Source organism: Palaemon carinicauda, chromosome 8 (genome assembly GCF_036898095.1).
Source record: "Palaemon carinicauda isolate YSFRI2023 chromosome 8, ASM3689809v2, whole genome shotgun sequence".
Taxonomy (NCBI): domain Eukaryota; kingdom Metazoa; phylum Arthropoda; class Malacostraca; order Decapoda; family Palaemonidae; genus Palaemon; species Palaemon carinicauda.
In genome coordinates this window covers 127,100,100-127,113,313 of record NC_090732.1, presented here as the reverse complement: position 1 = coordinate 127,113,313, position 13,214 = coordinate 127,100,100, and the positions used below count along the sequence as shown (strand labels likewise).

Below are 13,214 nucleotides of genomic sequence, written 5' to 3'. Positions count from 1 at the left end.
TATTCTTATATCCCTAAATCATCTGTACAAATTGGAAACTGATCATTAAAAGTTTTGATATAAGTTTAACAAGACCACGAAAAGTCTAAAGGTCCCTAGTTTCAATGACTTGGTGAGAAACAGTAACCTAAAATTATCAACTAAGTATTGTAGTTTGATTGTAAATCATGAAGGATTAAATCCACTTCAAGCTTAATTCGATATGAAAATATCTAATCATTCTCTTATATCCATGAAGAGTGAGAAGACTTAGCAGATGTTATAAGAAAAAAAAATTCTAAGCAAATAATAAGGAGAATGTTGTATAATATTTTGAGTCCGTAGACATTAATATTATATTTATTAAAACTATTAATAACAAAATAAGTTTTACTTTAGATAAAGATAATATTGATTATACGTATCAATATTTGCTTCTATAAATTGCAAACTCTAATGAAAAAGATAATATTTGGTTCTATAAATTGCAAACTCTAATGAAAAAAACAATATTTGGTTCTATAAATTGAAAACTCTAATGAAAAAAAACAATATTTGGTTCTATAAATTGCAAACTCTAATGAAAAAAACAATATTTGGTTCTATAAATTGCAAACTCTAATGAAAAAAACAATATGTGGTTCTATACATTGCAAACTCTAATGAAAAAAACAATATTGGGTTCTTTAAATTGCAAACTCTAATGAAAAAAACAATACTGTATTTGGTTCTATAAATTGCAAACTCTAATGAAAAAAACAATATTGGGTTCTATAAATTGCAAACTCTAATGAAAAAAACAATATTTGGTTCTATAAATTGCAAACTCTAATGAAAAAAACAATATTTGGTTCTATACATTGCAAACTCTAATGAAAAAAACAATATTTGGTTCTATAAATTGCAAACTATAATGAAAAAAACCTAGGGTTGTTCCAATACTAACCCGCTCTCATTTACTAACGAAACATTTCACATACTCTCAAGGGATTTGATGCTCGAGACTCGTTACTTTATCAATTTCAAAAAAATCAATACGCAACAAAACGGAAGAACTAACCGAGGGCAATGACCATCAACACCGCGGGCACGCCAAAGGCGAGCGCGTAGCAGTCCTCTCCAAAACACTTGACGTCGTCTCTCAACAGCGGAGTGGTGTAGGTGGAGATGAATGAACCGGTATTAATGCTGAAACAAAAAAACAAAAAGACTAGGAGTGGAAAACTTGAAACCTCACCGATTAACCCTTTTACCCCCAAAGGACGTACTGGTACGTTTCACAAAAGCCATCCCTTTATCCCCATGGACGTACCGGTACGTCCTTGCAAAAAAATGCTATAAATTTTTTTTTTTTTTTCATATTTTTGATAATTTTTTGAGAAAATTCAGGCATTTTCCAAGAGAATGAGACCAACCTGACCTCTCTATGACAAAAATTAAGGCTGTTAGAGCAATTTAAAAAAAAATATACTGCAAAATGTGCTGGGAAAAAAATAACCCCTTGGGGGTTAAGGGTTGGAAAGTTCCAAAGAGCCTGGGGGTAAAAGGGTTAATATAACTGCCTCATTCAGATGTTTGGATTCAAATTGTCAGAAAAAATCAAACAAAATGATCGATTCTTAAAGGAGAATTAAAAATTGTGATACGAGGATAACGTGTTTTATTATGATACATCTTTGCTGTCGGGAAGTCCTGTATTTGCTTCACACCGCCAGCTCTGTGACTCAATTTTTTTTTTCCAGTGTTCTTTCATTATTCAAGCAATTTCTGTTCCAACATATTTATCATTGTCATCGCCATTTTTTTTTCTCCCTCTCTTTTTGTATGCTGATATGTATGTTATCATCATTGTTAAGCGTTAATTTTATTGTGATTTTATTACCCAGACATTAGAACTCTGTGGTCAACCTGCTAATTGATGTCTATAATATATCACTGATATTATTGCATATCTCATCTTTTTTTTACCGATGTCAAAAGTGTAGGATCACTGTACTCTTATTGTAACTCTGTATATGGCTTTTGCTGAAATAAAGATTATTATTATTATTAATATTATTATTATTATTATTATTATTATTATTATTATTATTATTATTATTATTATTATTATTATTATTATTATGCCTCGTAGGATTTTTATACAGGAGAGGGGGTTCCCAGCCCCCTCGTCCCGTCCCTTTTAGTCGCCTCTTACGACACGCAGGGATAATGTTGGCGCTATTCTAATTGTTGATGTCGGCTACCCCCCAAAATTGGGGGAAGTGCCTTTGGTATACAGTATGTATCTATGTGTATGTATTATTATTATTATTACAGTATTATTATTATTATTATTATTATTATTATAAAGTTCAGAGCTTCAATAGGGAGCCGAAGTCACGACACCAGTTACCATGGAAACGGCCAAATTGGTTTAAGCATAAATATTGTTCGGAAGGGATGGTTGCTTCCAGCATAATGTAGTTGATTTACTATTTTTCTGACAATAAACCGTGGTAAAAAGCACCATAATTCAGATCACATACTGGCCTTAAAACTATCCAAATAGGATAATAACTGGAAAAATTAAGTTGAAGGGTGGCTGTGTTAGAACACTGGCTAGTTATTAGGTCTGTGAGCAACCGAAGCATTTGTTGTGAACCACAACTTCGTAATTTGACGTTAAACTTCGGCTCCCTATTTCAGTGGGGTAGAACCCCAAAATTTCTCTATAAACTTGGGACTTAGTTTTGTAAAGGAAATGTTCAATGAGGATAAATCGGCTATGAAACAACTTCTCTTGGAAAAAAAAAAAAAAAATATGAATATGATGGCGAAACAACTTCGTAATTTGACGACAAACTTCGGCTCCCTATTTCAGTGGGGTAAAACCCCAAAAATTTCTCTATAAACTTGGGACTTAATTTTCTAAAGGAAATGTTCAATGAAGAGGATAAATCGGCTATGAAACAACTTCTCTTGGAAAAAAAAAATATGATGGCGAAAAATATACAAAAATGTAGCACTCCCAAAAAAAGATTTTTTAAAATGGAAATTCATATGACAGTTTTAAACCTTTGAGCAGCAAATTAAGACCAATTTTCCAACTCCATTTGACAGTATTGAAAGTATTTCACAACCAGTAATTACTCGACTATTCATTTTATTATTTACGTATATGAAAATTTTACAAAATACGTAACATCACATATCAACGAAAAGAAAATTTATTTAGCTATGAAATAAATGTTGTAGAGTCTGATCTTGTATAGTTTTTACGTTAAATGTAGATAAGTAAAATTTCTCTCAAATTTATGATGAAGGCAATAAATTGAACTGTCATAAAAATAAAATATTGCATGAACTTTTAAAGATGACTATTTTCTTAATTTTTTAAATGTTCTAATAAAAAATAATAAAAGAAAACCACTAACAACTTATTCAGAGTACTGTAGTGGAAAGATTATACAGTCTCTCACAAGCTAACTGGCCGCCCGATAATATTAAATCAATGCGGTACATAAATGTACTAAAAAGGAAAGCTGAAATAAATCATTTAGTATACTATATATTCAACATTCACTTTAGTCTTCCATAAGCATTATGTTGTACTGTACTATGACAACGTTAATGAATTACATACTGTACAAAATTCAACAATCTTCGTTAGTTTCTTTGGTCGCTGCAACCTCATCATTCTTGCGAGCTAAAGATAGGAGGGTTTAAGGGAGCCTATAGGTCTATCCGCCGAGTCATCAGCAGTCATTGCCTGGCCCTCTTTAGTCCTAGCTTGGTTGGAGAGGGGGCTTGGGTACTATCATATGAATATATGGTCAGTCTCTAGGGCATTGTCCTGCTCGATAGGGCAATGTCACTGTCCCTTACCTCTGCCATTCATGAGTGCCTTTAAACCTTAAATTTAATAGAACTTATCTAAACTCACTTTTTCTATCTGTGAATGCAATAAACTATAACACAAAAATGGAAAGGGCAATTTTAGCAACTGACTCGGCTATTCTGCTTTTAATTAACCCTTTTACCCCAGGCTCTTTGGAAATTTGCAACCCTTAACCCCCAAGGGATTATTTTTTCCCCAGCACATTTTGCAGTATATTTTTTTTAAATTGCTCTAACAGCCTTAATTTTTATCAGAGTGAGGTCAGGTTGGTCTTATTCTCTTGGAAAAGGCCTGAAGTTTCTTAAAAAGTTATAAAAAATATGCAAAAAAAAATTTTAAATAGTTTTTTGCAAGGACGTACCGGTACATCCATGGGGGTAAAGGGATGAGTTTTGTGAAACGTACCAGTACGTTCTTTGGGGGTAAAAGGGTTAATACACTGACATACATCAGGCAGAGGGTTAACTTTTAACCTACAAGTCTTTATCCCGAGTTATTCAATATTACCTGAAGTAGAAGATTGAAAAGAATCTTGTCAGTTCCTTCTCCTGCTGAGGAAGTATAAACTGGTCTCCCCCGAAAGCCGAGACGCAGGGTTTTATACCTCCCGTCCCGAGAGCGATGAGGAAGAGACCCGTCATGGCCACGCCTCTGTGTAAGGAAAAGTAATCTCACATTTTAGTTGTATCACAGCATCTTAAAAAAAACGTTTAATTACCTCCGCCAATGAAGTTGGAAGGAGGTTGTTTCAGGACCCGGTTTTTGTGTGTGTTTGTGAACAGCTTCCTGGCCACAATTTTAATCGTAGAGTAATGATACTTGTAGGGATTAGCTGTAATGTAAAAAGATACAAATGATTAAATTTTGGAAGGTTAAGATCAAGGTCAAGGTCAAGCAAAACGTCCAATTCACGTTATCAGCCATAAATTTGGACATCGTTGTCACAGAGACTTCAAACTTGGTTCATATTTGAGTGCATGAAAATCTAGAATAGCCAGGATAACAATATTCACTAACATGGTAAAATAAAAAAATAGTTTCCTCAGGATACATTTTCAAGATTTCCATCATAAATCTTGAAAAGACTCAAGATAATTTTTTGTGCAGTTGAAAAAAAAAACAAACAGATGTGTTTCAACAAAGTAAATTTGCATTAAAGAATTACACCTACAATTTTGAGTGAGTTTTATATCATTAAAGATAATCGATGCAAAAATCTGGTTAGATAAGGAGCCACTGTCAAACTTAATTTTGAGTTTTGTTACGGTTTAACTTCATGCCCCATAATTTGTACATGTAATAACTTTATCTAGATATCTATTCAAGTATTCAGAAACCCCAGGATCTATATTCAGGAGATGGAATTGAGGCAAAGAGAGTAGCATCATCTGCATATGGAACAAGCTAGTTTTCTAAGTCAAGCCACATATCCGAAGTATATCTATAGCATGGAAAGTAATAAGCAAAGAACAATACTGTAAGGAACACCGAATATTCCATTCCTCTAGTCACGATAGGCCCCTTTGCGTCAACAGGCATAGAAGGAATGACGATGATAGTCACTATATTGCTCAACAACAACTACTCTTTACCATCCATTATTTAAAAATTCAATAATCTCCAAGTCTCTTCGCAGCTTGCAACATTAGCAACTTGTATATTCTCAGACATTTTAGCATTCTACACTAAGAGTCCATTGTCGTGTTTAATTTTGATATCAATTGGCACATTATATCTAATGAAAATTATCTTCACTTACAAGAATTCTTATTCTCAATCATGAGAACCTTTTACCTTAACAAAAGTTCACTAGTGATGGCCAGATCTTACACCAACTTTCCAAATGTTTTCATGTCATAAATATGCCGACTCTAACCTCGTAAAACATTAGGAAGACCCCGCAGATGTTATACGCCACTAAATAATGATCCCTAATTGCATATTTTCAGAAATTGCACAGAACAGAATTTTGTTACTCAAAAACAGAATTTTGTTACTCAAAAACAGAATATTGTTACTCAAAAGAACTGCAGAACAATTTCCGAGATCACGCACCGATTATATTTACGAATTTGGGTTATAAGGCACGATGCCGGGCCCTGGGAGGCCAACCAGAGCTCGCCTCTAACTTGGGGGGAAAGCTAGCATTTGAAGTATAAGGTATATTAGGTTAAAAATTTAAGCGCACCTAGTGGCCAGAAAGGAGGCTGCAATGACCTTTATGCAATAAATACAGTGAACTGCTTGAGGTCCATCAACTATGCCCCTCTAAAAGGGATAGATATATATACAAAAATAATAAAACAACAATAATAACCACCGCAATACTCACATCTTTGGTTCTAAGCTTGGAAAAAACGGCGTAATGGCAGAGAGCGAAAGAACGGCATTTCCGAACACGTATATGATCGAGATGTAGAAGATCGTTCTGTGGGAATACGAATAGTATGAAATTGTGATAAATTTAATAATTATTTACATTTATTATTATATGAAGTTTTATTTTTTCAGTTTAAGGGATTCTAAAGGAAATATGTCGAGTCAGGAGCTAAATTTGATTGTGTATACTGCATTAGTTTATGGATAAAGAGAAGCCTATAAACTTAAAAAAATAAGATTATAAGCAGAGGCCTTAAAAATTAGGATTTAAAATACTAATAATTGAAAACTTCACATACCAATACTTAAAACCTTTATATAATTTGTGAGCCGACAAAAATGTGATTAAAGTAACAAAAATACCTTTGAGATAATCACAGTTTACGCAAATGGTGTTGTAAACACGAGAGCATATGAATTGAAACACATTAAGGCAGTTATACTGAAAGTGAATTAACGGGATTATTTAACCCTTTTACCCCCAAAGGACGTACTGGTACATTTCACAAAACTCATCCCTTTACCCCCATGGACGTACTGGTACGTTTCACAAAACTCATCCCTTTACCCCCATGGACGTACTGGTACGTTTCACAAAACTCATCCCTTTACCCCCATGGACGTACTGGTACGTTTCACAGAACTCATCCCTTGACCCCCATGGACGTACCGGTACGTCCTTGCAAAAAACTGCTATTTACATTTTTTTTTCATATTCTTGATAACTTTATAAGAAACTTCAGGCATTTTTCAAAAGAATGAGACCAACCTGACCTCTCTATGAAAAAAATTAAGGCTGTTAGAGCAATTTAAAAAATATATATTGCAAAATGTGCTTAAAAAAAAATTAAACGCCTGGGGGTTAAGGGTTGGAAAGTTCCAAATAGCCTGGGGGTAAAATGTTTAATAGTGATCACCTTTCATAACTTCAAATAATTAATCTTATTAGGCTGCGTACATGACGTTCGGGCTTGTCGTACAAGGCAAACACTGGTCTATACATTACAAATTTAACACTTTTACCTAACCATAGAAAAGCAATACATTTATAAGTTCTGTTGCAAAAATATATTTAGGGCATAATGGACGATCAATTGGGCAGACCTCGCCTAACCCAAGCATAAATCTCTCGCGTATAACTTCCGTACCTGAAACGTCCGAGAAGCGTGTCCGCAATGATGGCGCCGAAGAGCGGGGTGAAATAACACATCATGGCCCAGACATGATATACGACAGTGGCGGTGTCCTCGCTAAACAACAGCTGGTACTTCAGGTACAGGGTCAAAATTGCTAGAATGGTTAATAAGAGTATAAATCAAAATTAAATTCATAATTAGCAATGGGAAAATAAAATTATCGACTACATAAAAAGTAACTCATTAATTCAAACGACAATTTAAAGCCCTTTGCAATTTGTGTATTAGTTTATAGTTGAAATCTTACGACAATCAAATGGCGTGGAAATGCTAATAATATCAAAGTCTGATACTGTATAGCTGGATATTTACGAGCAGCAAACTGGACCATATCTCCATAGGATTTGTTGCTATACAGTACATGCTCCTATATGTCAAACTTGAATTACAACAACCACATTACCCAATAATATTGGTAGGCCATAAATTGAGTTTTGGGTCCGAGATTAATTTAGTAAAACTTAGTATAAAATTACCCTGATTATAATTATATTTAAACCATCCTAAAGTAACAATTTCCTGGGTTAGATCAAGGTTAGGCAAAGGTAATTATGAGTAGGGTAAGGTACAATATCGTAACGTAGGCGACTGTCAGGGAAATGATATGTCAGAGGCAAGCTTAAAGGGAAGATTGAGGATAGCGTAGGGTAAAAAATTGGGGATATAAGGTTGGGCACTGGGAATATAAAGCTATTCAGCAACCAACAATGAACTAAGAAGGGTATTATTTCAGTAAAGTCGCACTCGGCGGCATTACCGCTTGCCAGTACGTAGGAGCTCGCCGTTTTTCTTTTTATACGGGCGAAGCGAGCGCACGGCGGAGCTAAAACCATTAGATTTCGGTAATATTTCGATAGTCTACTGGTTTTTCCTCCGCCGTGCAATCTCTTCGCTCGCGAAGAAACACATTAAGCTCCTACGTACTGGCAAGCAGTATTGGCGCTGGCTGGGTCTCTACCAAAATATTGCCCTAAAATTTAAACAGCAAGATGGAAGGTAAAATGGAAGGATAAAAATGGGGTGCACCTAAAGGGCAATGTGACAAAGACATCCTTTAGTAATGACCCTGTAAAATGATACTTCAGAGCCCTTACTGGAATCCAACAAGTTCACCATAGATTATCCTGTCTCCTAGCCTAAAAATGTGCACTAGAAAGACACTTTTCATATTCAAACCCTTCTGTTAAAGATATGGTCAGGACTCTCAGGAGAATCATATATAAATTTGCCAGATAAATATGATAAAAATTCTCACATTACATTAAAAATCAGCATTAACCTACAGTTATATCACAGGTGAAAACATGCATGTTAAATCTTAACTTCAATAAATACAATATTGTTATATTTAACAGTGCAATTTGACATTAACACAGTATATAACATACACAGAAACTTTAGACCTTAAGTGAACACTTATAAAAAAAATCTAAATTTTAATAACAACACAAAATCAAGGATCATGGAAGAGTCATCATTCTCACTAACGCCATCTATTGGCAAGAATGAACACTAGAGCAATTAATAACAATATTTAATATTCTTTTGAAAATCTCTTTTATATATTAAATTCTGTAATTTTCCAAGATCTTTTACAAGTACCAAAACTGCATAAATTAATTATGAATCACGATAAAATTAAAATCTATTATAATATATAATATTAGGTAGTTAAAAAAGCATAGGTTAGGTTAGGACATAAACTCTCTCTCTCTCTCTCTCTCTCTCTCTCTCTCTCTCTCTCTCTCTCTCTCTCTCTCTCTCTCTCTCTCTCTCTCTCTCTCTCTCACTTACTTTTCATTCCATAATAGGAGAATCTCTCGCATAGCTCATTTCCGATAATGAAGAAGACCGACCTCGGATATGGAATTTTCTGTTGGAAAAAAAGAAAAACAGATTTAACTGACATTTTATATATATATATATATATATATATATATATATATATATATATATATATATATATATATACATGAGTTAAGACCTACGGTTAAGGACAAAATACTGTTTTAAAACCTGATAAATACAGACGTAGGCTATATGTTAAATAGGCCTAAGCTATTCAAATCAAAATACCTAAACAATAAAACAAATTAAAAAACTAAAAATACAATATAATTAATATGTTAAAAATGATAAAATAAGACACGCAGATACTCTAACCATTTTGTTTGAAGTCAGACCCAGCTCTGAGAATAAGTTTGAAAAACAAACTTGAAGGAAGTTTGAGCTAGATTTAACTATGGTGGTAAGTACACCCTTAGAGTATATGGATTTTAAGTACCGTTATTCCAATAAAATTTGTAATTAATAATTAAAATCAGCGTACATATGGATAGGTTTAAGTGGGCTTGAGTTTTTAAAATCTGAACATAAAATATATAGGCCTATATGAGTACTCTAAGTTTTAGGTTCAGTTTGGGTTTTAAAAACTGAAATTACAAAATCTATGCTTATTTAAGCCTTTTTGAAATGCATATAAAATGTAGTTAAGTTTAGTTAGGTTTATTTTGATCTCTCTCTCTCTCTCTCTCTCTCTCTCTCTCTCTCTCTCTCTCTTCCTCTCTCTCTCTCTCTCTCTCTCTCTCTCTCTCTATATATATATATATATATATATATATATATATATATATACATTGTTTCCCTAAAGATGTATAAAAGAAGCCATTTTTTGTTTTTAAAATAATGATATTTTTATTGAAATTAGTAAACACTATAATTCCCTCCCTCTCTCTCTCTCTCTCTCTCTCTCTCTCTCTCTCTCTCTCTCTCTCTCTCTCTCTCTCTCTGCAACAGAGAGGCAATAGATCTTGCCACATTGATAGATAGATATTTAGACATTTTAAAATCACTGATAGATATATGCTATTCAAGTCACGTGACTTTAAATTGGTGTCACCGTTACAATACTGTTTTTTTAATAGATTTCTGGAAACACCGAGACAGGAAATGAATTCCGGAGCCCAAATATTATTATTGAAGGTTCTTAATATATTTAATTAGCATTTCTGAGAGTTCCTTTGATAAAAAATAATAATAAATAAATAAAAATATGGTCTTCTAGGAAGGCAAAAAGTGTGACCCTGAGTTTTAACCACTGAAACAGGACTGATATAATTTTGGGGGGTCTAACCTAGACCTCTGGACTCAAATAACGGTAATATAAAGGAGAAATGAAGGGAATTTATCATTTAGAAATTTTACCATCTCTTAAAAACCGGAAGATCTAAATAATATGTCAATTTTCGTTGGGCTGAGCTAGACCTATATGACTTCAGATAAAGTTAATAAGCCCATTTGGGCTAGCAGACACTTTAATCATTGCCATTAGACCCAGAAAATCTGGTTATGAAGATAATGAACTCTGGCTATTATACCCAGAAAATACCCCTAAACTTCTTTTGGACCCAGAAAATTTGGTTATGAAGATGATGAACTCTGGCTATTTATACCCAGAAACGACCCCCTAAACTTCTTTTAGACCCAGAACATTTGGTTATAAAGATAGTGAACTCTGGCTACCATACCCAGAAACGACCCAGAAACTCCTTTTAGACCCAGAAAATTTGGTTATGAAGATAGTGAACTCTAGCTTTTATACCCAGAAAATACCCCTAGAGTTTCTTTTAGACCCAGAAAATTTGGTTATGAAGATAATGAACTCTGGCTATTATACCCAGAAAACGACCCATAAAACTTCTTTGGCAACTAAACCCAGTTACTTCAGCGTTGGACCCAGCAAACTTTCTCTATTTGACCCTGAAACTTTGGCTATTTGCCCATGAGATTTTTTATTATTAAATAGCGTAATCTTGGCTATTAGGCTCTGAAATTTTGACTATTGAACCCTAAAAGTTTGACAACTGGACCCTGAAAGTTTGGTTATTAGACCCTGAAAGTTTGGCTATTAGACCCTGAAAGTTTGGTTATTAGATTCTGAAAGTTTGGTTATTAGACCCTGAAAGTTTGGTTATTAGATTCTGAAAGTTTGGCTATTAGACCCTGAAAGTTTGGTTATTAGATTCTGAAAGTTTGGTTATTAGACCCTGAAAGTTTGGTTATTAGACCCTGAAAGTTTGGCTATTGGACCCGGGGAGTTTGGTTATTAGATTCTGAAAGTTAGGCTATTAGGCCCTGAAAGTTTGGCTATTGGACCCTGAAATTTTGGCTATTGAACCCTAAAAATTTAGCTAATGGACCCTGAAAGCTTGGCTACTGGACCCTAAAAGTTTAACCACTGGACCCTGAAAGTTTGATTATTGGATCCAGAATGTTTGACTATTAGGCCCTGAAAGTTTGGCTATTGGACCCTGAATGTTTGACTATTGGACCCTAAAATTTTAGCTATTGGACCCTGAAAGTTTGGCTATTGGACCCTGAGAGTTTGGCTATTAGGCCCTGAAATTTTGACTATTGGACCAAGAAAAGTTTGGCTATTGGACCCTGAAATTTTAGCTATTGGGCCCTGAAAATTTGACTATTGAACCCTGAATGTTTGGCTATTGGACCCTGAAAGTCTGGCTAATTGACCCAGAAACTTTGACAATCAAACCCAGCAAGTATTGTTATTGGAACCTTAAGCCAAATTCAGTCTACTAATTTTGTTATTTAAAAAAAAAATGAATCTTTCTGTATAATCTGAAAGCCTATAATAAATATTAGAAAGACGAATAAAGATTCATTCACATCTAAGTAAAATTAGAACACCATCAAATGGCAACATAGAATAGACAATTAGAACAATGAAACTAATTCAGCACAGAAATAGAGTGAAGGTATTCCAAGAAACAGTCAGACATCACGATCATGTGATGGCAACACTGACAATTCATTCATAGATTTGTAGAGTTGTTAAAACTCCCTTACGAGTAGAGGACACCCAAAAGTGAAAGTTATTTTGGGAGTGCTGGAAAATTAGAAGGAAGGGGTTGGGATGTTGTATATAATAATTAACATCAAACTCTGTTATTTCACGTTCATGTGAAGCATGTTTGAAAAGAATGTTGAATGTGATGTACATGATTTAGTGCGATAAACATTGTTAATATTCCACATTCAATGGAGGACAACTCATCAATTCACTTGTGTCATTGGGTCCAAGTTTCAAGATAGGTGTTATTATTATTATTATTATTATTATTATTATTATTATTATTATTATTATTATTATTATTATTATTAAGTCAAACGTTGACCTCTCTTAAACGAAAGGCAACTTCATGAATGCAATACAAGGTCACTGGTCGTCAACCAGGTCAAGTTGTGATTGAAAATGGAAATGATAGAAAGTTGACGACAGGCTGCGATAAAAAAGTTAAAAACTGGCTTGGGTACGAGTGAAGAATAAAGGGTTGAGAGAGAGAGAGAGAGAGAGAGGAGAGAGAGAGAGGAGAGAGAGAGAGAGAGAGAGAGGAGAGAGAGAGAGAGATTGAAGCTCTAGTTTGAATTTACCTTAGTGTTTTTTATTCAATCTAATAATAATAATAATAATAATAATAATAATAATAATAATAAGAGAGAGAGAGAGAAGAGAGAGAGAGAGGAGAGAGAGAGAGAGAGAGAGAGAGAGAGAGAGAGAAGCTCTAGTTTGAATATACCTTAGTGTTTTTATTCAATCTAATAATAATAATAATAATAATAATAATAATAATAATGAGAGAGAGAGAGAGAGAGAGAGAGAGAGAGAGGAGAGAGAGAGAGAGAGAGAGAGAGAGAGAGAAGCTCTAGTTTGAATATACCTTAGTGTTTTTATTTCAATCTAATAATAATAATAATAATAA

General features: G+C 33.9%; 1 protein-coding gene across 3 annotated transcripts in view; it reads right to left on the bottom strand.

Annotated features, from left to right (window-relative positions):
* LOC137645907 (solute carrier family 15 member 2) overlaps positions 1-9,635 on the bottom strand; it is a 33,503-nt gene extending 23,868 nt beyond the window's left edge. For 2 of the 3 annotated variants that reach the window (XM_068378949.1, XM_068378948.1), the window contains exons 1-6: positions 9,598-9,635; positions 9,229-9,307; positions 7,387-7,528; positions 6,192-6,287; positions 4,367-4,510; positions 1,040-1,167 (exon numbers count right to left, since the gene is read on the bottom strand). In XM_068378949.1, coding sequence (XP_068235050.1) covers positions 1,040-1,167; positions 4,367-4,510; positions 6,192-6,287; positions 7,387-7,528; positions 9,229-9,307; positions 9,598-9,600 — 592 coding nt within the window. In that variant the 5' untranslated portion in view covers positions 9,601-9,635. Of the gene's footprint in view, positions 1-1,039; positions 1,168-4,366; positions 4,511-6,191; positions 6,288-7,386; positions 7,529-8,717; positions 8,821-9,228; positions 9,308-9,597 lie in introns of those variants that run through there. The other variant, XM_068378950.1, reaches the window with a different exon arrangement.
* Positions 9,636-13,214: the final 3,579 nt, after the last annotated feature.